The following is a 25631-nucleotide window of genomic DNA, read 5'->3' as shown; positions in this document are numbered from 1 at the left end:
TCTTTCAAAAACTTAGGGAACCTAGTAATGGTTTCAAGTTGTAATTCTTTATAGACTATTTGATCTCAAAATAACTATCTATTATTATATGTTTATTTACATGTTAAATGATTAAGAAATTAAAGTAGACTATCCAAGTAATTGAATATATCAAGATTATTTGATAGAATATTGATTTGACTATGAAATTGTCATGTGTTTAATGAAAAGTTTTCTTGTTGATATTGTTTTACTATTTTAGTTTTTTTCATAGAACCTTTATTTTAAATGTTTTTTAAATTGCTCAGAAGCTAATAATTCCAAAACCTTGTTACCAACAACTTCATCCACACTTTGTATTTTTTTCCAGGTTGTTTCTCTAAGCTGGAAAAGATTGAACTTTCAACCTTCTCATCTTTTTCTAAATCGAGCCCTGCTCTCTTGAATACATTACATTTAATACCTACACCGGTAATAGCATGTTTATTAATATAAGATAACCATATATTTAAGACCTCTGTCTCTGTATCCCACACTCTGATTAACCTTTTATGTGTATGTCTTTCAAAATTTTCCTTGGATTTAGCTTGAGCAAAAGGAGATCTTATAACTGTCCACCGTTCCCTTCTTGTTGGCAGAGGCTTTGGGCCAGTCATAGGCATTCCTAAATAGTAACCTACTCTTAATATGAAATCAGAGAAAAAATCCAAATTTTCGTTATCGTAGGATCTCAATTGAATATCAGCTATTAGATCCCCGTATTTAACTTCGTTTCTTAAAGGTAAATGATATACTGCTTCTACATTTACTGGCAGTATATGTTGTTTAGCATTTTCGGTAACACTATTAGAATATTTTGTATATGTTTTTTCACTATTAACCTCTGGTGCAATTGAAGAACTTTTAGTCACTGAATCAATAACAGTAGAAGCAGGTAAGTCCTTTGCAGTTAATTCGGGGATGCTAGATTGAAATCTAACATTTCGCAATGCAAGAACATTAGCTCGTCTTAAAAACATTTGTTTCATATAGTTTTCCATGTAAGCGTCTTGAATAATTAACCTCTTAGCATGAATCAATAACAAATAGTTAATAATTCTTAAATCCTTAAAATTACTAAAATGATATCGTTGTATCAATCTGATAACGAAGTATTGAAATCACAATTACAATTACAATGACATTAACATCCCAGTTCAAACAGTTCTTGAAATCATATAAATTATATGAATTATTGTATAAAGATTTTTGAGATATTGGAAATTCCAATTTATTGGAATTAAGCTAAAGCGCGGGTAATTGAAACGGTTCTTAAAATTTTAATGAAAAATGAGATGAGATGACCAAGAATAATACTGTCTTTCTTGATTGATATATTGTAATTCAAACCATTAGTTGTTAGTATATTATGATTGTTATGTTTGTTTACTATCGAAATTTAAATAATCAAACGTTGGATTTAATGTGTTTCTTATAGGGCATAGTAAACAGCAAATAAGATACTGTAACGGGAACAAAATGGGTAAAAGAAGTAAAGATAAGCGAGACTTATATTATAGGAAAGCTAAGGAACAAGGGTATAGAGCCAGGTCTGCATTCAAGTTGCTGCAATTGAATGAGCAGTATCATTTTTTGGATGACCCAAATTTGAAAAGAGTTGTTGATTTATGTGCAGCTCCTGGTTCATGGTCACAAGTTTTATCTAGAAAATTATTTGTTGATAATAAGTCAGAAGATGATAGTGGTAAAAAAATCATTGCAGTCGATTTGCAACCAATGTCCCCAATTGATAATGTTACGTGCCTGCAAGCTGATATTACGCATCCAAAAACATTCAATAAGATTTTAGAATTATTTGGTAATGAAAAAGCACAGTTTGTTTGCAGTGATGGTGCACCAGATGTGACAGGTTTACATGATTTAGATGAATATGTTCAACAACAATTGATTATGAGTGCATTGCAATTGACAACATGCATATTGGAGAAAGGTGGTGTTTTCATTGCCAAAATTTTTAGAGGTAGAGATATCGATTTGTTATATTCACAATTAGGATTCCTTTTCAAAAAAATCATATGTGCTAAACCAAGATCTTCAAGAGGTACATCATTAGAAGCTTTTATTGTTTGTTTAGATTACTGTCCACCTAAAGATTGGGTTCCTAAATTAGATTTAAATAAATCGGTTACAGAATTTTTTGAAGGTTGCAACATCAAAGAAATACATAATAATTCAATCATAACGAAATGGTATGAAGAAGATAGAGATATAGTAGATTTCATGACATGTGGCAGCTTAGATGCATATGATTCAGATGCCACATATCACATTGATGTTAAAGACGAGTTATCTAATGACTTATTAAACGTATCTCTAAATCCAGTTCAAATGCCTACAAACCCACCATATAAAAGAGCTCTAGAATTAAAAAGAAAGGGTAAACTAACACGCTCTATATAATAATAAAATTCACATAGATATTTAAGTATACATATAGGTACAAAATAACGTAATAATATAATAAGCGAACATCACATATGAACTTTGTTTGTCTTTTATTAAGCTCATCACATATATTTCATTATACTTTAAATGATTTTGAATGTTACTACCGCGTTAATCTATAATACATTGCTCATGACAAGTGAAAAATGTAAAAAGCTATAAATGTTAAACAATTATAAGAATGTTTCAACGTATTTAATGTATATTGGATTAATTCATTTTGATACTTTATTATAGTAAGATTATGCACTTCGAATAGATAATTCATATAATTTGATTAAATTTAAAGGAAATACTCAGTTGTTTACCATTTTATTCTGTTTGAAATATATAGCGATAAAATGTCAAGTCCAGACAGTAAAAATGATATTGTAGAGCATGTTGATATACTTTCATCACCTTCTAAGCTGACCTATAATGTCAATTCTAGGCCTTTTATAGTCACAAAGAAGTCTAATAATCGTAGACAAGCAACAAGGAAGAGAATGTCGATAGAGCAGATCATTAGTCCTCAAAAAAAATCAACTAGAATAGACTTAGAACCAGTTAATTTGAAGAGTAATGAACATGAAATATCACACGATGATAAAAGTTCTTCCATTTTTGAAAACGAGATTAAGATAAATGAAATGTTGCAATCAAATGGCAGTAAGGATACAAGTGATGATAACATCAGTACTGCATCAGGCAGAAGAACGAGGCGAAAGAAAGTATTATCGTATAACTATGATGAAGGTGATGATAACATTCATAATGATAAATCCAGTGGTGATGATGAATCATTTCAATTGAATGAAAGTGAAAAAGTGGTCGAAGATGAAAAGGAGGAATCGAGTTATGTCGATGAAATAAATGACCTGGATAGTAGTACCATAAACATTAAGGATGAGAATGAAGCATTAGGTGTTGACCTAAAACAAGAACCAGAACTTAAACAGGAAATAAGGAATAATAAAAAGTATTCATATATCTCTTCATTAAAGAAAGAAATATTGAAAAATATAGGCGATGATAAGAAAAAAATGAAAGGTGATTTAAAGCCATTACAATTAACTAAAAACTTCAAAAATACGCCATTGCCTGATTCTAATCAATATAAACCACCTATGGAAAAAATTATCGGGTCATTTTTTGATACTTTTGAAGGTTATTTTGATCAAAGAAGATCAGTCAGATCAAGAGATAAATCAAAAAATACAATGGCAAATTCAAAAACTGTTACAAGAGAAGAATTTGTAGCAATCACAAGCGCATTTAATAATTCTTTGTTGAAGTCTTCTAGGAATTATTTATTTAAGAAACAACGGAATCTATATCCTCAATATTGGTTTGAAGTATCACAAGGATTCTCATTGCTTTTTTATGGAATTGGATCGAAACATTCCTATTTGGAAGATTTTGTATTTAATTATCTTTCTCCCGAATTAGCATATGCGGCGATAGCTAACAATCCTCATAAAAAAATAACAACTGGTATTCCATGTATCATTATAAATGGTTATAATCCCATCTGTAATTATAGAGATGTATCAAAAGATATTACAGAAGCATTATATCCTGATGAATTAAATCGTAACGAATCCAAATATTGGGATAACCATGTCTTGTTGAAATTGCAAAAGATGGTCGAATATTACAAGACTCAACCTCAAGATATCAAATTGATTATTTTAGTTCACAATCTAGATGGGCCTTCAACTAGAAAAGATACTTTTCAAGTTATGTTAAGTACTTTAGCTAGAATTAGACAGGTAGCACTTGTGGCGTCTACGGATAATATAAATGCCCCAATATTATGGGATAATATGAAAGCACAAGATTTCAATTTTATTTATCATGATGTTACTAACTTTGAGCCTAGACAGATCGAATCATCATTCCAAGATGTCATGAAGTTAGGTAGTTCTGATACCAAGAACACTTTAGAAGGTGCTAAATATGTATTACAATCTTTAACCAAGAATTCAAAGAAAATGTATAAATTATTATTAGAAACCCAGCTAACAAATGTGGAACTTAATAATTTCAGTAAATCAGCTAAACAAGGTCTAGCTGCTATTGGGGTAGAATTTAGAACGTTCTTAAGCGAATGTTCAAATCAATTCATCGCTTATAATGAAGTTTCATTAAGAAGTATGTTAACTGAGTTCATTGAGCATAAAATGGCTACTATTACAAAGGATACTAGGGGTGCTGAAAAAATATGGATTCCTTATTCCTATGTTGAGATAAAAAAACTTCTTAAAGAAGTATTGACGGATATATAACATTTTTGTAATTTTCCAAACTAAATTGGTAACTATTACAATATCTTTTAATGAGGAAATTAGAAGAAATATGCCCAGCATTCAGGCATCACAAACGTCTATCATATAGATATATAGGCAGATAGACAGATATACATAAAGATTGTAGAGTCGATTCCTAAATTGTTTGTAATTTTAACATTAAACTATAAAAATATTTGTATATGATCTGTTGTGACTAGGCATTTTAAATATGTAATATCTTATTATTCCATGGAGCGCTAATTTTTATTCATTCGATAGGATTATAAGCGAAGTGAAATAGAAATTGTAAAAGAAAGCACATTTAGTTTGAAAAGACAAATTTGTTTTAGCTATATTTATTAATTTTATTATATTATTTATACGATATTAGAACTTATAATAATTTCTCAAATGTCTAATTGAGAATAAAAGTTTATATAGAAATAAAGTAGAAGTCTTATAAACGTAAAATATCTGCTAGGAGGATGGATTCAAAAAATGAAACTGTACTGCCGCAAGCTGTAGTTTCTTCATCTACAGAAGAAGGTTCCAATTATTTAAACGTGAAGAAAGAAGGTGATGATTCGAATCAAAATTTGTTAATTACGAATACAAATCAATCTGTTATAGATAAGAATGCATATAAACAATATGAGAGTGTTACAATAGAAGAAACTCAACAAGTTCAACAGCAGCTAGAGCAACGAGTCCCACAACAGCAGCAGGTCCCACAACAACAGCAGGTCCCACAACAACAGCCTATTTTCCCAATAGATACATACGTCCCAGGACATATTGTTGAGGTCGGTATTCATAAAGTGGAAATTATCAAATATTTAGCTGAAGGTGGTTTTGCAAAGATATATGTCGCAAAATTTCTCCAATACATTAAGCAAATAGATATCAATAAAATTCAAGTTCTACAACCAGGGGACTTGATTTGTTTGAAGAGAGTGCTAGTAACAGATGATAATGGTCTGAATGAAATGAGAAATGAGGTAAGCGTTATGAAAAAATTGATTGGGGCTCCAAATATTGTTCAATTGTATGACTCCAATGCATCAAGAAGAACAGATGGGATTGCTGGTTACGAAGTGTTGTTGTTAATGGAATTATGTTCTAATAAATCGTTATTAGACTATATGAACCAAAGATTAGCTGTAAAATTAACTGAACCTGAAATTTTAAAAATTATGTTTGACGTTACATTAGCTGTTGCTCAAATGCATTATTTACCAATTCCATTAATTCATAGAGATATCAAAATTGAAAATGTGTTGGTTGATTCCCAAAATAACTTTAAACTGTGTGATTTTGGGTCTACGTCGACTTGTATGCCAATTGCAACAACTCATCGTGATATGGCAGCTCTTACACAGAACTTGTACGTACATACCACCCCACAATATAGATCTCCTGAGATGATAGATGTCTACAGATGCATTCATATAAATGAAAAATCAGATATTTGGGCATTGGGTATTTTTCTCTACAAATTGTTGTTTTACATAACTCCGTTTGAAAGAACAGGCCAATTCGCTATTTTGCATTCCAAATATGAATTTCCACAACATAGTTATTCAATGAAATTAATTAATTTAATAATTATTATGTTGGCAGAAAACCCAAATTTAAGACCTAATATATATCAAGTACTGGCATACATTTGCAAGATAATAAATATCAAGACTCCCATTGACGATATCTACGGACTAGGCCCTTATGACTTCCAAAAGTATACTAACTATCAGACTGCCCTACAAAATTCCCAGAATCAAATGTATCAGGTACAAATAAGAAGTATGCAAAACAGAGGTATATTAACTCTTAAAGATGAAGCTTTGATGAACTCATTGTTTATACAAAGTTTTGAGGTTGGACCAAAAATTCCAACGAATGTAGGAGCTTATGGATATAACGAGAATCCTTCGATGATTTCCAATCAAACTAATGGAATCAGTAATAGCGCGAACATGTCACTGACTGAAAAATTCATTCATGAATTTCCAGAAGTTCCAGGCATTGATTCGCTTAACGGTAATATTGTAAATAACGGTGTTGGTTCACAAATTTCAACTACGGTTGATTCAAACTCAATCCCAGGTTTAAATAATTCTACTGGAGTGAATCATAATATTTCTATTGCGAATATGAATGAAAATGGGAAGTCACCTAGCATGGATGATGCATCTGCTTTCTTCGAAGCTGTAAATGGTAATAATTCCACAACAGTTCCAGATCCTAAAGATATGAATATAATTGATTCGGTTGTTGATCTAAGCCACAAACAACATCTTTCTAGTAACCCATTCCCTGCACTATCTTCATCCCCAACATTGAAGACAAATCCTATTGATTCATTATCCCAAGAGAAGTTCCGTCAACAACAGCAATTCCATCTCCACTCGCAGAAGCATATATTATCTGGTGGTAGCAATATCTCATTCACCAGTTTTAACAGTACATCTGTTCAATACGGTGCCGACAATAGAAACAGCACGGTTATATCAATACCATCTACAACTGTCAATAATGCGAATCTATCTGAAGTGATTGAACCTGAGGTAAATTTTGTTTCATCACCTACGGACTCATTAAGTATGGGGAATACAATTTATTATTCTAACCCCTCGACTAAATCTAGTATAGCCATTGGACAAGCAATTAAAGATGAGTTAAAAAACACAAATGAAGTCGAGACACCAATTGATGAAGTAGCTGAACAAAATACTATAGAAGACAATGAACCACAACCATTGAAAAAAGACTTCTCAAAATTGATCTTAACCGATGAGATTGAATTCGGCAATGATCAAAGTGAATCAAAAGCCAATACAGAGGCACCACAATAATCACAAAGAATCTATTGTTGATTTATCAGATTGTGACATTTAGTACAAGTAATATCAATGTACATATAATATAATATAATATAATATAATATGCTATGATATGATATATATATATATATATAAAGAAACACATGCACATATTATGCATGTGATAAATGAATAAAATAATTATAGTGGTTTACGACTTTTCCGGCACGTGACGAGAAATTATGTTGATTTAATTTTTTTTGTTTTCCCAATAATTAGCTTTTATTAATTGCAATAGCGTATTACGAGCATTTTGGTGTTCTCACGATAAAGTATAAAAGATGAATGAGCATTATTTAAGTACAAGAGTACATGTACATTTCAATGTCAATGGTAACAAGAATATTGAACGTTAGACTGTTATAGTATACACAACCCAAAGTAACCCAAAACATGAGTCAAGACACTAAAAATACAAGTTCTATGAAAGATAAAACAACGCCAGCAAGTAGTATGAACTATGTCGAAACTATAAAAGAAAGAAAAGTACATGAAGGTATACATGAAACATGGCAAAGCAGACTTGAAGAGTTCAGTGAGAGTTTGTATTGGGCGTATTATATCCATTTACCATACTATCTGATGACTTCGTTCGATTCATTCTGTTTGCATGTATTTTTTTTAGTTGATATTGAGCTTAAGTCTATTTGGTATCTTTAAATACTGTTTGCCATAAGAGATATTGCTAAAAGGTAAAAGACACAATTGAACCCAAAAAAGAAACCTAATGCTGAACTATAAAAAGACAGATTTAATGCATATGTGTGTATATATATCCTCAACAAATGTATAGTTTAATATTAATATGATACTATCACGATTTTTTCACGACATGATTTGAAGGGTGTTGAAAAAGTGGAGTAAACACAATGTTATAATATTAAGCAATTGATAAATGAATGACCTTTTGTAATATAACTTACTCCACTTTTGACATTCCCTTAACCTTAAAAATGATTCAACAATTTGTCTTTCGAGTAGTCTTATATTACTTGTATTGCTCATATTGCTGGTGTTATATAAGTTAATTAAATTAGTTTTTCTTTTTTTAAGGAATTCCCGGACAAAATTGTAAAATATAATTTTAGGAGAGTTGGAGATTTAAATTAATATTGTATTCGTTCTCCAAAAATAACATTCATAACAACTAAAAGTAGGTAATGTAAAACTACATTGTATTGTATTATATTATATTGCAAATCATTTTGTTGGAGTTTCTTATCAATTGGTAGGAGAAAGCAAGCTTTAAAATACTGTGATATAAATATAGTTATATATATATAGTTATATGTATATCGTTTTGTGAAGTGGTATCAATTGATTAGAAAGTCATACTATAATGTTGAGATCGGTTAAGCAGAAATCAAGTTTGTTAAAGAATGTTTCTACAGCTAATTATAGAAGAATGATAAATAATAAACCATTAGCAAATATTGAAAATGTTATGAATGTGCCTGTTCATTTTACTGTTAAAGATACAGCAAGAATTATTACTTTAAATAGACCAAATAAATTAAATGCTTTGAATACTGAAATGTCAGATTCTATTTTCAACACTTTAAATGAATATGCAAAGAGTAGTGCAACAAAATTGATTATATTTAACTCATCTAATCAACCGAGATCTTTTTGTGCTGGCGGTGATGTTGCTACTGTTGCAATTGATAATTTAAATCAAAAGATAAAAGATTCTATTAAATTTTTTGAATCTGAATATTCTTTAAATTTTCAAATAGCTACATATGATAAACCAATCGTTGCTATAATGAATGGTATCACAATGGGTGGTGGTGTCGGATTAGCTATACATGCTCCATTTAGAATTTCCACTGAAAATACAAAATGGGCAATGCCTGAAATGGATATTGGGTTTTTCCCAGATGTTGGTACAACTTTTGCTTTACCAAGAATTTTAAATATTTCAAATGAAAAGTTACAAATGGCAGCATATTTAAGTTTAACTGGTGAAGTTATTAATGGCGAAGATGCATATTTAATGGGTCTTTCATCACATTATATTAGTCATGAAAATTTGAATTCTTTAGAGACAAGACTAGGGGAATTATTATTAAATGAAAAGACTGGTACTGATAGTAATAAAGAAAATATTTACAAAAAAGTTAATATTGCACTTGAAGAATTTTCATCAGAATTGCCTAAAGATTATAAGTTTAAATATAATAATCATCAATTAGATGTAATTGAAAAGGTATTTGAAATTGATTCAAAGACAAGTATTGAAAAAATATTGAAAAATTTAGACGATATTAAAAATCCAGATGAAATTGATTTTGCTCAAGAGATTAAATCTAAACTATTAACAAAATCAATTCCATCATTACAAGTAGCTATTAGGTTATTACAACATAATTCAAAAGATAATATCAGTAGTGCTTTGAAGAGAGATCTATTCACTGCAGCAAATTTCTGTTATGCATCAAAGAACCCAGACTCTCCAATCGAATTTACACAAAGTGTTAAACATAAACTAATTGAAAAAAATAAAAATGCCTATAATTGGAAACAAACGGCACCTCTAGATCCTTTACAAGTCAATTCTTTAATTTCTCCTAGACCTTCACTCTTGACAGCATTAAAGAGAAATACTGAAAACATTACTTGGAATAACTATCCATATCATTCAAAATTCCAACTTCCAAGTGAATCAATAATAAATAGTTATATTAAAAAGGTCAATGAAACTAATAGAGCAACTGATGGTGATATAAGTAGAAGTATTACTAAAAAAGAAGTTGTCAACTATTTCACAAATTACTCAGACGATTTTAAGGGTAAAAATGCAGTTGATAAAATTGCATCATTAATTTGTGAAAAGAACTTTAATGTTGATGAGTTCAATGGTTTGATATCAAAATCCAAAGACTTATAAATAAAAATAATAATCAACAAGTATTTCCTTTCTCAATTTATATCAAACTTACTGATGTTAAATTGAAACAGGTTCTTTACTTACAATGTAAATAGTCTATTAAACATCAATTCATAAAAGGATTGGATTGTAATATAAGGTGTAATGTATAGTTTGTTCGTATATCACTAATATATAAGTATAATAAATATATTATTCCTTATTTCATTTTATTTTGCTATTTAACACCTTATATATTACTACAATTAATTCCAAAAAAAAATTATAAATGCGAAGTAAAAAATATAAAAGGGCATGTTCAATAATGTAATTACTTAACGACGATAAAGGGATCTTAATCATACGATATCTTAAAAAAAACTATATCTATTATTAAATTTTTAAGGTGTTATATTTAGACTTTTTAATTAATTATACCATAAATAAAAGAACACAATATATTAATTATTATAATAATGACGGATAAACTTTTATCGACTGTAACGGTTCCTAATATCATCGGTAAAAGTGAATGTATTTATTGTTTTGAAAGCCCATTTAACAAAACAGAATCGCAGTCTATTAACTCAGTTGAACATTCATTAAACACATGCATTTCATGTTTCCAAGCAGTTTGTAGAAGACATCTAGGTTTACATATGAATGTTACTAATCATTTATGTGATTCGCCACATTTATCTTACTTGGAAATTGCTAAAGTGATTAAACCTGACAGCGAAGAAGAACAAACGCTAAAAGAAACCGGAAGCAATAAAAAATTGAAGTTACAAGTCATAGATAAATCAGAGGATGAAACTTATAATACATTATGGGCTTTGAAAGCCTATAACTCTATCAATGATGAATCCGCAAATATTTTATCTACTGATAAGGATACTCAAGTAAGTGAAGAGTCTAAAAATATAATCGATAAAATAATAAATGCTAAAGCTCAAGAATTGGTGGATCAGACAACTTCCTGGGAACTTGAGGTAAAATCATGTTCTCATTCAAGAGCATTAAGTGATCAGATTAATACTCAAAGTAACAATGATTCTAATCTAAATCAATGTTCTTCTTGTGATCTAACAGAAAATTTATGGTTATGTTTACACTGTGGCAATGTCGGTTGTGGTAGGGAACAAGTTGGAATTGATGGAAATTCACATGCTTTGAAACATTTTGAAACAAATGAAGATCATCCTATCGCAATTAAATTAGGATCACTATCTAGTTCTTCAAATGATGTGTACTGTTATTCATGTAATGATGAAGTTACATTCGACAATAAGGAAGATCTAAGTAAAATATTATTAAACTATGGTGTTGATTTACAAAACAAACAAGCTAATGAAAAAACCTTAGTTGAATTGCAAGTTGAACAAAATATGAATTGGGATTTTAAAATGATGGATTCACAAGGAAATGACTTGGTTAAATTAAACAGTAATAAAGATTTAGGTTGCGGCTTAATAAATTTGGGTAACTCTTGCTATATGAATTCTGTAATTAAGGTGCTATTAAATGGTGGTATTCCTGGATGGTCTTTAGATAGTATTGGATCTTCTTTTCCAATGGATGTTGTCTATCCATCCAATAATTTATTGTGTCAGTTAATAAAATTGAATATTGCGATGAAAATAGAACCTGAGCGTTATCCAGATGGTATTAAACCTACATCCTTTAAGAAATGTATTACGCGTGGTAATGCAGAGTTTAGTTCAGGAAAACAGCAAGATTCAATGGAATTTTTTACTTTCTTGACTAATCAATTAGACAAAAAAATATTCAAAAATATCAATAAGGAGAACAACCCAAATAATTTATTTAAATTTTCTTTGGAAGAAAGAATGCAATGTAACAATTGTAAAGCAGTCAAATATATTACGCAAACAGAAGAACATTTGCAGTTGCCATTAAAAGAAAATCAGAAAGCTCAAACTTTGACAGAGAATATTGAAAACTATTTCAATGGTGAGGAAGTAGATTTCACATGTCCTCACTGTACAACGTCAACTAGCGTACTCAAAACCCCAGCATTTAAGTCATACCCAAGTACTCTAATAATAAACCCAATAAGAATTAAATTGGAAAATTTAGGGTTGATTAAAATTGACAATGAATTGAATATGCCAGGACTTGGTAATAATGATTACTTAGATTTATCTCCTTATAAATCAAAGGGTTTTAATCCTGACAGCGAAGTTTTAATGAAAGACGAAGAAGAATCCAATAAATTTGTTCCAAATCAGACATCTGTAGCTCAGCTGAATGAAATGGGCTTCACTTTAAATGCGGTCACAAGAGCATTATTTGCCACTGGTAACCAGGATACTGAAAGTGCTATGAATTGGTTATTCCAACATATGGAGGACTTTGATTTGAATGAACCGTTCACTCCACCAGTCAAATCGAAATCCAATGATTGTGATCCTGAAGCATTAAATAATATGATTGCAATGGGTTTATATCCAAAGTTGTGTAAGAAAGCACTTTTACTGAATAACCATGATGTTAATAAAAGTGTCGAATGGGTGTTTGGTAACATGGATGATGATGGCGAACTGGACTTTAATGAAGAAACAACGGTTCCTGATGAAATAATTGGATTTGATCAACCAGCTTCATATCAGTTAACTGCAGTAGTTTGTCATAAAGGTAATTCAGTTCATTCGGGACATTATGTTGCCTTCATTAAAAAAAATATTGATAATAAATCTAACTGGGTATTATTTAATGATGAAAAGATTGTTCTTGCTCAAGATACTGATGAGTTGAAAAAGAATGGTTATATTTATGTATACACCAGATGTAGCTAAATAGATACACATAGGTATTTTTTAATATGATATTAGTACTAACTAGTAATAATTTATCTTATGGATCTACATATATCTGCTTCATCTTGTGTTTCAGAATATAAATCTTAGAGATGTTCTTTGTTTTGGGGCCGCACTGGAAAAAAATTGAATTGAATAGTTAACGAGTAATTCTATATATTAATAATATTAGCATAAATATACATAATAAGACTGATATTATTACTGCTACTTGTCCTTCTTCTACTAATGACAATTTGAGTGTTTGTGTGTGCCAGTTTATGATAAGTTTGATAGAAAACTGATATTTAATGCATAACTTTTTATTAAGATCGTTAATTGAAAAATAGTTTGAATAAGAAAACTCTCAAAAGGAAGGTCAATTAGTGTAATGGAGTATAACAGTAACGGTAAAGATTTTTATCCAAATGAAGTAAAGAATTCACAAATATGTAACAACAAACAGAATAATTCCATAAATATGGGTGAAATTTATATGAATAATCTTGGAATCTTTAATCAAAACACAATGCTATCAGGTGAGAATATACCATCAAATTTTAAGCCAACATCTACAAATCAAGTACAAGGACAGGTTTGGTCAGAATATAATAATTTCAATGAACAAAGTTATGCATATAAAGGCAGTAACAATATAAGAACCAATGGTACTAATAATCAACAAATAAACGAAAACAACAAACTTTTTAATAACAATTTGAATGAACAAAATGCAAGAAAAATATTGAGAGAAAAGGACAAAAAAATACAGGAGTTACAAGATGAACTGAATAAGTATAAGACTTCTATTACGACGGGTTCAGGAAACAAAGTTAGAAACAAAAAAAAGCAAAAAGAAGATAATCAGAATAACACTAAACAGTTAAAATCAAAAAATTATATAGAAATATTTAGAGCTCTGTCATCGGCACTCAATAAGAAAGAAATAGAATTATCGAAAAGCAAAGGAGATTTAAGGAATATTATGACAGCATTAGCATTAGATCCTCAAAATAATGTTGCAAAATACAGTAATATTGACCTTGAGTCGATATCTCAAGGCATAGTAACGCAAATAGAACAATTAGTAGGAGAGAATCAAACAATGTCGAATTTAATATCTTATGAGAATTCAAAAAAAATTGATATTGAACTAGAATTAATAAAGAAGGAAAATAAAGCATTACAAAAACAAATTGATAAACTTAAAACTAATCAAAAATATTGATGATAAATAAATTAACTTCTATTATTATTTAAATAATTGTATCATTAATTGGAGGCATTTAATTATTAACAATGGGAATTACCATCGTGTATTTCTCCAAATAATTTTAATAATCTTATATATTTAAAAAATAAGAATTGGAATTGTCTGACAATGTCTGGATATTTATTTTTTTAGAGCTTCCCTTCTGTTTCTGACACCCTTAGCTAATAATTCTAGGACATCTTCAGTAGTTTCCCAACTGATACAAGCATCAGTAATTGAACAACCATAGATCAACTTATCTCTACCACCTTCTTTTGGAACATCTTGTCTGCCACCTACTAGATTGGATTCAATCATAACACCACATAAGGAATTTTCACCAGCAGTTAATTGATCATAGATACTTTGTGCAACCTTTGGTTGATTTTTGTAATCTTTATTTGAATTACCATGGGAACAATCAATCATGATTCTTCTCTTTTCATTATTTTCGCCTACTAACTTAGCTTTCTCTAGTTGTCCTTTGGCAATATTTACGTTTTCTGGGTCAAAGTTAGTACCGTGTTTACCACCTCTTAAAATGACAAAAGTATCCTCATTACCTTCGGTACCTACAATGGCAGTGACACCTGGCTTTGTAACGGATAAAAAGTAATGTTCATGAGCCGCAGCACACATAGCGTCAATAGCAACTTGTAAACCACCATCAGTACCATTTTTGAAACCAATTGGGAAAGATAATCCTGAAGCTAATTCTCTATGCAATTGAGATTCAGTAGTTCTAGCACCAATGGCACCTAAAGAGAAACAGTCGCTTAGAAATTGTGGCGAAATTGTATCCAGCATTTCACTTGCAATTGGCAATTTTTCTACTAACTTTGTAAACATTTCTCTTGAGATTCTCAAACCTTTATTGATTTGAAAAGAGTTATCGATATCTGGATCATTGATTAAACCTTTCCAACCGACTGTAGTTCTAGGTTTTTCTAGGTAAGCTCTCATAATAATTAAAAGGTCACCAGATAATTTATCAGAAAGTTTGGCCAATCTGTCACAATATTCTAAAGCAGCTTTTGGATCATGAATAGAACATGGACCTATCACGATAATTAGACGGTCATCTTTACCGTTAATGATATCACAAGCAGACTCTCTACCATTGACGATTATATTTTTACCCTTCTCTGAAATTGGATATTCATGTTGAAGCAAATCAGGAGGGGTCAGTGGATCATAACCTTTAATTCTCCAGTCTTCTAGACACTTTCTGTCACCTGCGTTGTCATTTTTAATGAACATTTTTTTTGAGTATTAACTTATAGCAATTAAATCAAGTCGTCTTACTGCTTCGTAAGTGACAATAAAATAGAGAAATAATATAGGTATAGCTGATTATGGATGGTAAATGAAAGTCAAAATAAATTAAAATTAAATATAACGAGAATATAACAATAATTAGAAAATTATATATTTGATTGTAACAATATTTCACTCATTATATATTTTCGAAATATGTGACTAATAATGTTGGGAACATTACTAGCGATGGAAAGGTTCGATGCTGAAAAATTAAACAACAACTTCGAAATTCGAAAGAAAAACAGAAAAGTTAAAATTGTTGGCAGCTCATTATAGTTACTGACAATTAATCTACTGATTAGTTTTAGAATCTGATATATATTTGAAGAGGTGTCCAATTGAGTTTTTAGAACTTTCACAATACCAAGAGATTTTAAGAAATGTGAACAAAAATTTTGAGTTTTTGGTAAGCCCATTTGCTCAGTTTTACTTAGCAATTATTGCTTTTCAGCAGTATCATTAATATGAATCTGATGTTTATACTTATTATACTTTCATAACAATGTAGCTTTAAATATTCGCATTCATCCAGACTGTCGAATATGAAAATGTACAATTCCATTTCTCGAGTAACATTTGTTGTAACTATATAAAACACTTGAATAATTACAATTGTAATTTACAACTATAATTGAAACTCATTTTGCTAATACTTTACTCATGCCAGAAACATAACTGGCAATTACATTTCACAAATTGATATTAGCCAGACCTCGATATTTTATGTCGCTTTCTTACTAACGCACAATTGGTCTATATGTAAAGCTTTTTCAATGAAATCTGAATAGAGATGAGTTAAACGAAATCTTTAAAAAAACAATTCAATACTTAGTTATGGTATTATTTATAGACTTTAATATATAAATACATGCTATTTAATGATTATTAGTAATATTTTGATATCTTATTGGTAGATATTATTAGCTCATTTATTTTTTCTATTCAAAACCTGCCTACTTATGAAATCGATGTTAAATAGATAGATATATGTATGTATACCTTCTGATAATCATTTGTATGTTTTTTGTAATGCTACCACATCAAAATACACAACATGCTTCTAATATACAACAACAACATAAAACTTGTGAAATAACTGTGAAACAACTCCACAAAGCACCACAGCATCCACCACAACATGCACCACAACAGTTGTCATTATTTGATGGTGGATTTTGTTGGATATATATTGGTTGTGGCTGCTGTAGTTGGTAAACAGGCTGTTGTTGTTGGTAATAAGCTGGTTGTGGAGGATGATGATGATGACCCATGGTTGTGTGTATATGTATGTGTTATTTGATCTGTATTCTAGATCTTTTTATCTTGTTGACGAATTGATTCACTTTGGAAAATCAAAGCAAAGAAAACATAAAACGTAAAACATAATCATCGTAAGAAACTGTCAACCAATCATGAACTCATCTCATCGTGACATTTATATATGTAACTGTTTATGTAGTTCCTGGTTAAGTAGGCTCAGCTCATCGAAAATGTTTTAAACTGGAAATCCTGCATAGCTAAATTTTCAAATTGGTAGTTTTCTGCACGATCTTACAGTATATTAGTTACCTGTCACGAGAGACTACATGAAAAATTCAGCCGCGGTTTAAATAATTTAAGCCTCGACGAAATATATTTGCTTCTTCAATGAATGGTAACTTTTTGTATTTCGTAATATACTTGGTTAGATAAGAATGCAAAAGGAAATAAGTGTATATTGGTTACCTTTTAAAGTTGGAAAGATTCAACAGTAGGTGTGTGGCACAAAGGATGTCTGTTTTTTAATTGAAGCCAAGGAGAACAAGACACTAGCCTACTTTTCGAGCAATTTTTTTAACATGTATCTATTTAAAGAATGGATTAGTGAGAGAGATTGATGATTTGAATGATCTGTATCCATGTAGCTTATCTTCAGTTATTTTTAGTTATCAATTTGTTTATATTTCAATGTGCTCTTAAGCCATTGAGACAATGGAAGCAAAAAAGAGGTCCTACCCGGATTCGAACCGGGGTTGGTCGGATCAAAACCGACAGTGATAACCACTACACTATAGGACCGTGACAATTCGGTTTTACTTGTTTTATGGGATTATGATGAAGTGACATAAACTAGGGTTTCCGGACAACGGTCAAATGTTTGCATAACTGACTAGTATCTTGGGGATCTTGTCATGTTCTTTTTAGCTTACATAGTAATATTAATATCTAACCTTAAGATACTAAACTATTTTTTGTGGAGAAACAAGCGTTCAACCAGCAACAGGTTCGATGTTCTTGACGTTGACTGGGTGGTTAAGATGTTCGTTAGTGTTCATAGTTAGTAGGTAAGGCTTATTGTGGAGAAACAAGCTTATGTTGGGTAGTTCCAACATCTAAGTAGTGTCATTAGCTACTTCAGTTGCTCTAGTATAGTCCATCTTCTTTATAGTTAAATAATCGATTGATCTTTTATTAGTGTAATTAAACTATTCTATATAGAGTTAGATGCCCTCCTTATATATGAGTTAATCTGACAGTTGAATGAACATGTGTACGTGTTCATTCATCCTCCTAGGCTCTTTAGTGCTGTATTGTACATCTGTGTTTATCATGTAGCCATTTACATTGTAGTGAGAAATTTTCACCTACCACTTGGAAGATTGTTCTGGACCTTCTTTCCATTAGTAAGTGATCTATTGGTTCTGGACTCAAAGTGTCATAAACACTTAGTTCTGTCACATACACTACAATAATTCTGACACTTATAATATTTAATCTGATTGGTTTTTTCACTTTAGAAACTATAAATAGTAAATGCTGATAGAATACTACAAGGAAACCGTGTAGTTGAGACTTATGTATCGTTAAACTCGGTTCCTTTTATATGCCAGGTTTTTTCAATTGGTTTACTAAACGACATATCAAGTGAACAAGTGAAACGATAGATAGACTGAATAAACCAAACGACTCGTTTATTAATCTTGGACTTCATTTAATCCTATTTCTTATAATCTATCCTTACAACTAATGGATCATAGATACTATAACTTCTGTTATAAGTATCAGATTCCTGACATTTTTTAATTCTAGTTAAAGCTTTTTGGTTGGTCTGGCATTGAATCTCCAATCTACTAGGGCATCTGACTGCCTTACTGGCTTCCATAATTATGACGCTAATCCATTTAACACTATTGCAGTTTGTGCAGTTAATGACAATAAGACAAATTAGAGTACCAATTAGGGAAGTCAGCTCAATATTAGATCTCAGTAACCCCATATTATAACAGTTGGTAGCATTCGACGATTTGATCCGAACAATTAGAAACAACCAGTAACAACAAAATGCCTATAAGAATACAATGTCATAATCATAATGCATCCATATTACTTGTACAACCATCAATCTGCCATGCGCGTCCGATAAGACAGATCTCTCGAACTAGACAGATTACTTTAAATAATATATGTTTATATATATAGATAGATATATAGATATAGATATAGATATAGATATAGGTATAGATATAGATATAGATATAGATATAGATATAGATATAGATATAGATATATAGATCTCCGTGTAGCATTAGTTACATGATTAATTACTGTAGTTCAACAAGCAACTAAATATATTAATCTAAATAACTATTCCAATAAGTAATGAATTCAATATATTAAACTATTGACGCATCTATTTAGCATTGTTGCTTTTAGATGATACTAAATATATTAAATAAGAACTATGAATTGTGTAACAATATCTCAGTAATTGTTTCAAATAGGTAGTAAAGCGTAAAATACTAACGCTTGTTAAATTCTTGTAAACCTCTAGCATACCCTTGATCATATTCCCACATATATGCGCTGTTACCTTTCAAAGCAACATAGTGATCCCTACGGAGTTTGGTCCATGAAACCCATCTTCCGATGCTCGAATTTTTAAAGCTTTGAAATGCTTGTATATCATAAGCAGCTTTATAAATCCCATCAATGTATCTCCAATGTTCCATTTTATCGCCTCCTTTATCTTTCCAATAGTTGATATGGTCTTTGATTATACTTTCTATCCTATTTTGGTCAACCGGTATTGTGTTTTGGTTACTTACCCTAAGAAAAATATTACCTTTTTCACATTGGGGAATATAACCCCATTCACCACCATCACCATATTTAAACTGCAATGTCCAGAAAAACCATCCCCAAGAACTTTTAATCTTAAATTGACGATTTTGTTCTAAACCAAAGTTTTTTATAATAGTTCCTCTGTCACCTGATGTCTTTTGCCATGTTTGCTCATCAAGCACACATGAATATTCACCAACAACAAAATCTGCTCCATCAGCAGGAATGTTGATAGAGTCCTTTAATTCGCTGATAATTTGGTTAGCATTTTTGGACTTATCGCTGTCTGAATAACATCTATAAATATGAGTATCAATTACTACATTGGAGACTAGATTATTATCCTTCACCCAATTTGAAAATTGATCCGGCCACCAACCATCTGAAATTATAACAGGAAGAGTTGGTTGTAGATTTCTAATTTTGCTAACAGCCCTTATATAATAATCTTTTTGATTAACTGCCTTTTCATTAAAGTCAGCCTCATTAACTATTTGTAGTCCAATGACATTTTGCTTATTTATACAAACGTCCTTTACAATAAAAGGTAAGATATTATCAATCACTAAACTTTTGAATTTATTATTATCAAAAAATGTTGGTGGTTGATTGATAGAACCACTGTGCGCAGCTGAATTTGCACCCCCTGGTAAACCATGTAAATCTATTAAAATACCAATCTGGTATGAATTTGCTTTATCAATTAAACGCTTTAAGATATCCCAAGGCTTAGCGGCCTGATAAACCGCACTAATTTCACTAAAGACAGTATCTTTTGTGAAATTTCCGTTATTTACATGCCAATAACCAATTGGCACTCTAAGGGCAGTGGTTCCAGCTTTATTTGCTAAATAATCCCAAGCAATTGATGAAATATAATCATTATAATGTTTTGCCAATTTAGCTGCTGTTGCAGCTACTGATGATGATTTAACTTGTGTCCTTATAGCATCTAATTCCGAAGCACCACCTTTATCAAAAAGATCACCGTAAATCCAGGATTCTAAAACAAATAAAGAACCTAAATTTACACCATAATTCGTCCTGTATTTAAATATTTGATCAATATTTGGAGGTTGGTTAAAATTGCTCATGTTTATTTTATTATTATATAAAAAGTAAAAAAGCGAATATTTGGTTTATATATAATTGACAAAGTAAGCATAAATAGGTTTAGTAATAGATATGACTGTTAATTATAATTGTAAATTATATTTATGTATCCACTTATATATATCCTTTATTAGTAATTTTGGGCGAATATACTTTAATTCTTTGGTTTCTTAGTTAGTTTTTGTGAATAGTCTCGGAGATTCCCTTACAAAATAAACATATAAAGAGAGTTACAAAAAAAGACCTCGTTAAACTGTACAAGTTAGAATCCAATATTTCATAAAAGTATACAGGTGTAACTACGATTGAGTTTTAAGAACTTTACCGCCGTCAATGTGCCTTTATGCAACTGTTTATTCAATTTTGAATGAATATGTTCCATGAATAACATGGTTAAAAATTCAGTTGAAAAAACTTCAATTCTTGAAGCTTCTTTTAGATCAATTGTATGAAAATAATTACCCTTGGATACAAAGCATTATATAGAGTGAACTGAGTCTTATTTGACCTTACTGGAAAGTGTATAAATCAGTGACTACGAAGAAAAAAGAAAATTATGATATAAAAAAAGTTTTTGTTTTTTGGCATCTCTAGGGAAAGAATGAACTCAATTTTAGAACAATTAATAATGTTATAGCATTCTTGAGAGATTATATAATTCAAATTCTTCAATATAATTAATTAAAATCTAAACCTTCATTAATATTTAGTTTTAAGAGGCCATATTTGGTTATTTACAGAAATAGAAAATATGGTGGACAAAAAGTAAAATTACTACTCACGTAAACATTACTAATTTTAACAAGAAATCTATTTGAACATTGTCATGAAGGTTGTTTGTTGAATTAAATTTAAATGTTATATGCACAGAGAAGGTTTGCAAACATAAAGGAAGGATATTTTCGATGTCAATCTGTTGTAGATTATTTTGCCGTAGTATATATTATTCACTTTTCTCAAAGGGATATGAGGAATAAAGAATTGTCTAAATATACACAGGTTTATTATCTACTACTTTTGATAGCAGATATAAATTTCACTATGTTTATAGTGACTTCTCATTAAAAACTTTAATCAACTTGGTAGTTACAAGATAGTTTTGATTAATAAAAAAATTTGAAGGATGCGAGGTTCGAACTCGCGCGGACACCGTCCAACAGATCTTAAGTCTGCCGCCTTAGACCACTCGGCCAACCCTCCAACTATTTTATATTAAATTTTTAGTAAATGTTAAATAACAAAAAAAAAGTTTTGAACACAGCAACCGCTCGTATTTGAAAACAGTCACATGATACATATATATGTATATTTTCAATACTTTTACTATTATATATTTTCAGACGAGATGAGATGCGATGAGGTGAAAATTAAATAGTACAAAGTATATATTAGCTATCCTAATTTTTATCCCAAGATATTAAAAGGTTGTGACCATAATATTTTTGTTAATTAAATTGTCCGCATTATACACTTCTAAATTACCAAAGAATATTTTGCATTCTATTAGGAAAAACAACAATCGTTTTCAGAATTGCGTTAATTGATGCTATTTTAAACTTAAATTTATCTTTTCCCTTTAGATTTAATAGATTGAAGATATGAAAGTTGTAAATCAAAAGTAAAAAGTCGAGCATCATAGAAAATTAAATTAGGAACATGGAGAGACCTGCATTTTTAGATAAAAAACCCCCTCCTGGGTATGTTCCTGGTATTGGACGTGGGGCAACTGGATTTTCCACTAGAGGTAGTAAGAAAGGTAATGAGAGCAATGTAATTCCCAAGAGATTTAACAATAACAGTATTGAATTAGATCCTGCTGACCTAGAGGCTGAGAATATATTCACGAATATAGACAAAAAACTAGCAAATAGAAACAGAAAGAAAGCATCCAAGAAAGATATCGATGAAGCTACAAATTTTATTGATTTGAAAACCAACTTATCCAAAGTATCCAATACAGAATGGTTGCATTTACCAGAAGCTACTGATATCACTAGAAGAAATAAAAGACAAAGACTTGAGGAACAGATGAATAGAAAATTTTTTGCTGCTCCTGATACATTACTCTCTTCCGCTAAGGGTTCAAATTCACATGCCTTAGATTTATCAAAATTAACGGAAGAGAGAGAAAAATTATTAGGAACAATTATTGACACAGCTGTTGACATTAAAAAAAATGATTCAGTTTCTGAAACTACAGACTACTTGGATGCATTGGATGACATTCATGAAAAAGATTTGAGTGACAATTACAATAATGAGTCTTCAAAAGAAGCCAAAGAGAAAATGCGTGCAATATTAAAATCATATAGAAAATCTGACCCAAGGAATCCTGACAGTTGGATAGCGTCAGCTAGACTGGAAAAAAATTGTAGAAATATAAAATTAGCACAGAAATTACTCAATGAAGGTTGCAGAAATTGTCCCAAATCGGAAGAAATTTGGTTAGAAAATATCAAATTAAATGAAAATAATAATGCACTATGTAGAACTATTGTCACTAGAGGTATACAATATAATTTACAGTCACTGAATCTTTGGCTTAAAGCTATTGACTTAGAAAGCGATAACAATAACAAACAAATACTTTTAAGGAAGGCTATCACTAAACTCCCCAAGAAAGAAGAACTATGGGAATTAGCTGCAGATTATGAAACAGACATGAATGAAAAGATTAAAATTCTATTGAAAGCTGTGGAATTTGTGCCCTATAGTATTAATTTATGGATAAAATTAATTAATTCACAGCCCTACGAAGGTGCCAAGAAGTCACTCATTAGTGCTAAAAATATGTTACCTAAAGAATATAAACTGTGTGTTATTTCATTAAGTTTAGAAGAGAAATTTAATGACAACTGTACTCTAGAAGAATTAATTAAGATAGCAGATAATTGCTTTGAGAAATTGTTTTTAAACGGCGTTAAAATAACTTTTGAGAAGTGGCTTGAAGAAGCACATATTTTAGAAAAACAATATAAGTTTTTAAAATCAGCTGAAGCGATAATAATGAAATCATTAAGTGTTTGTAATTCTGAAGAACCACTATCAAATATTATTGCAAAATTTAGAAAATTAGAAGATTCATATTGTAAGGTAATAGGTTTTAAATATGTGTTATCCATAGATCCTAGTCAATATAACGTATTGACACTAATGAAACGTACCTGCGAGACACTTAATAAGTTAGAGATTTTTTATTCCACATTTGAAACCATATTATTCAGCAATCCGTTTGATAAAGAGAGTAACATAATTCGTAAACATCCAATTTTATCTTTAATATACGCTAAGGAAATATGGAGATACAATTATGATCCTGAAAAAGCTCTTATGATTTTAAATAAATCAATTGAAGTTGTACCTGAGAACGTTGATATGTGGACAGCCAAATTAAAAATATTATGTGAATTAGGGAATTTCAATGAAGTTGAGTCTGTATTTGAAAAATCTATAAATATTTTGAAAAGTTATAAAAATAATGACATTGTAAAGATCTATTATAAACATATCAATTATTTAAGGTTTCGACAATTGAATATGGAAGCACTAAACTTATTAGAGAAAGAATATATTGTTTTGTTTCCCAAAGATGTTAAATTGAAATTACAACGAAGTCAAATATATAGAGATTTAGGTCAATACGAGGAAGCATGTAAACAATTAAAACTAGATATAGAAAGTTTACCATTTGAACCAAAATTATCAATTGCACTATCTGAGATAAATGAAAGTTACTTAAATAAAGTTACATTGGCTAGATCAAACCTTGATTTATCAATAGTGAAAAATCCATCATCATCTGAGTTGTATTTAGGTAAAATAAATTTAGAGAAAAGATCAGGAAACTTAAAACAAGTTGAATATATATTATCACAATCATTTTCTAAATTTCCCAATGATGTAGATCTATGGGTTGAAAAATTATTATTAGTCAATGATAAAAAATCTATTACAAAGAAAGGCTTATTTCAAGATGCATTGAAAAACACAAAAAATAACTTTAAAATATTATTACAAATTGGTATTTCATTTTTCAATGATTTACAATACACAACAAGTTTAAAATGGATAGAAAGGTCAATTAAGAGCAATCCAAAATATGGAGATTCATGGATATGGTTATCAAGATGTTATATTAAATTAAAGAAACCACTTGATACTTGTCTTGAACAAGTTAACAAAAATGAACCTAAATATGGTAAAGAATGGATAAAAATTTCCAAAGGTATTTCTACTCAATACCTAACTGATGTTGATAAATTAAAAGAATGTTTAAAACAAAAAAATTAAAAAGTATATAAATGACAAGTTAAAAACCAATAAAATAAATAAATAGATAAATAAATAACACATTTCCCTAACCAATCAACCCCTTATAATTGCAATGGTAACCGATACATAATTCCTATTACCATGGTTCATAGCTCATAACGTATAGCACCACAACCCATAGTTTCATATAAATATTATTTAGCCGCGGTTGTCAATATGAATTTGTTTTTGTGGCAGGAAGAAAGTTCTCAC

The 25631-nt window shown here is 30.1% G+C and overlaps 12 protein-coding genes and 2 non-coding genes across 14 annotated transcripts; 8 read left to right on the top strand and 6 right to left on the bottom strand.

Annotated features, from left to right (window-relative positions):
* Nucleotides 1-290: 290 nt before the first annotated feature.
* Nucleotides 291-1019, bottom strand: RSM10 (mitochondrial 37S ribosomal protein uS10m; the record flags this gene model as incomplete). Its single annotated transcript, XM_003688076.1, has 1 exon — nt 291-1019. The coding sequence occupies one exon, from the start codon at nt 1017-1019 to the stop codon at nt 291-293; it is 729 nt and encodes a 242-aa protein (XP_003688124.1).
* Nucleotides 1020-1497: 478 nt separating this feature from the next.
* On the top strand, nt 1498-2439 carry TRM7 (tRNA methyltransferase TRM7; the record flags this gene model as incomplete). The annotated part of the gene is made up of 1 exon (XM_003688075.1): nt 1498-2439. One exon carries the CDS (start codon nt 1498-1500, stop codon nt 2437-2439), a length of 942 nt encoding a protein of 313 aa, XP_003688123.1.
* A 386-nt stretch (nt 2440-2825) lies between these two features.
* ORC2 (origin recognition complex subunit 2) lies at nt 2826-4751 on the top strand (the record flags this gene model as incomplete). Its single annotated transcript, XM_003688074.1, has 1 exon — nt 2826-4751. The coding sequence occupies one exon, from the start codon at nt 2826-2828 to the stop codon at nt 4749-4751; it is 1926 nt and encodes a 641-aa protein (XP_003688122.1).
* A 488-nt stretch (nt 4752-5239) lies between these two features.
* AKL1 (serine/threonine protein kinase AKL1) lies at nt 5240-7606 on the top strand (the record flags this gene model as incomplete). Its single annotated transcript, XM_003688073.1, has 1 exon — nt 5240-7606. One exon carries the CDS (start codon nt 5240-5242, stop codon nt 7604-7606), a length of 2367 nt encoding a protein of 788 aa, XP_003688121.1.
* A 420-nt stretch (nt 7607-8026) lies between these two features.
* On the top strand, nt 8027-8293 carry TSC3 (Tsc3p; the record flags this gene model as incomplete). The annotated part of the gene is made up of 1 exon (XM_003688072.1): nt 8027-8293. One exon carries the CDS (start codon nt 8027-8029, stop codon nt 8291-8293), a length of 267 nt encoding a protein of 88 aa, XP_003688120.1.
* A 679-nt stretch (nt 8294-8972) lies between these two features.
* EHD3 (mitochondrial 37S ribosomal protein mS47) lies at nt 8973-10523 on the top strand (the record flags this gene model as incomplete). The annotated part of the gene is made up of 1 exon (XM_003688071.1): nt 8973-10523. The coding sequence occupies one exon, from the start codon at nt 8973-8975 to the stop codon at nt 10521-10523; it is 1551 nt and encodes a 516-aa protein (XP_003688119.1).
* A 455-nt stretch (nt 10524-10978) lies between these two features.
* Nucleotides 10979-13321, top strand: UBP14 (ubiquitin-specific protease UBP14; the record flags this gene model as incomplete). Its single annotated transcript, XM_003688070.1, has 1 exon — nt 10979-13321. The coding sequence occupies one exon, from the start codon at nt 10979-10981 to the stop codon at nt 13319-13321; it is 2343 nt and encodes a 780-aa protein (XP_003688118.1).
* A 391-nt stretch (nt 13322-13712) lies between these two features.
* MUM2 (Mum2p) lies at nt 13713-14549 on the top strand (the record flags this gene model as incomplete). The annotated part of the gene is made up of 1 exon (XM_003688069.1): nt 13713-14549. The coding sequence occupies one exon, from the start codon at nt 13713-13715 to the stop codon at nt 14547-14549; it is 837 nt and encodes a 278-aa protein (XP_003688117.1).
* A 165-nt stretch (nt 14550-14714) lies between these two features.
* Nucleotides 14715-15833, bottom strand: ARO3 (3-deoxy-7-phosphoheptulonate synthase ARO3; the record flags this gene model as incomplete). The annotated part of the gene is made up of 1 exon (XM_003688068.1): nt 14715-15833. The coding sequence occupies one exon, from the start codon at nt 15831-15833 to the stop codon at nt 14715-14717; it is 1119 nt and encodes a 372-aa protein (XP_003688116.1).
* Nucleotides 15834-16933: 1100 nt separating this feature from the next.
* Nucleotides 16934-17164, bottom strand: TPHA0M01065 (uncharacterized protein; the record flags this gene model as incomplete). Its single annotated transcript, XM_003688067.1, has 1 exon — nt 16934-17164. One exon carries the CDS (start codon nt 17162-17164, stop codon nt 16934-16936), a length of 231 nt encoding a protein of 76 aa, XP_003688115.1.
* A 715-nt stretch (nt 17165-17879) lies between these two features.
* Nucleotides 17880-17951, bottom strand: TPHA0Mtrna1Q. The gene has a single exon. It is a non-coding gene; the product is annotated as a tRNA-Gln (tRNA).
* Nucleotides 17952-19672: 1721 nt separating this feature from the next.
* Nucleotides 19673-21088, bottom strand: MRX18 (17-beta-hydroxysteroid dehydrogenase-like protein; the record flags this gene model as incomplete). Its single annotated transcript, XM_003688066.1, has 1 exon — nt 19673-21088. One exon carries the CDS (start codon nt 21086-21088, stop codon nt 19673-19675), a length of 1416 nt encoding a protein of 471 aa, XP_003688114.1.
* Nucleotides 21089-22224: 1136 nt separating this feature from the next.
* On the bottom strand, nt 22225-22307 carry TPHA0Mtrna2L. The gene has a single exon. It is a non-coding gene; the product is annotated as a tRNA-Leu (tRNA).
* A 456-nt stretch (nt 22308-22763) lies between these two features.
* Nucleotides 22764-25397, top strand: PRP6 (U4/U6-U5 snRNP complex subunit PRP6; the record flags this gene model as incomplete). Its single annotated transcript, XM_003688065.1, has 1 exon — nt 22764-25397. The coding sequence occupies one exon, from the start codon at nt 22764-22766 to the stop codon at nt 25395-25397; it is 2634 nt and encodes an 877-aa protein (XP_003688113.1).
* Nucleotides 25398-25631: the final 234 nt, after the last annotated feature.

The sequence above is a fragment of the Tetrapisispora phaffii genome, chromosome 13, assembly GCF_000236905.1.
Source record: "Tetrapisispora phaffii CBS 4417 chromosome 13, complete genome".
In the NCBI taxonomy this organism is placed as follows: Eukaryota; Fungi; Ascomycota; class Saccharomycetes; order Saccharomycetales; family Saccharomycetaceae; genus Tetrapisispora; species Tetrapisispora phaffii.
Note: the sequence above shows the minus strand (reverse complement) of the source record. Positions and strands in the feature narration are given on the sequence as shown.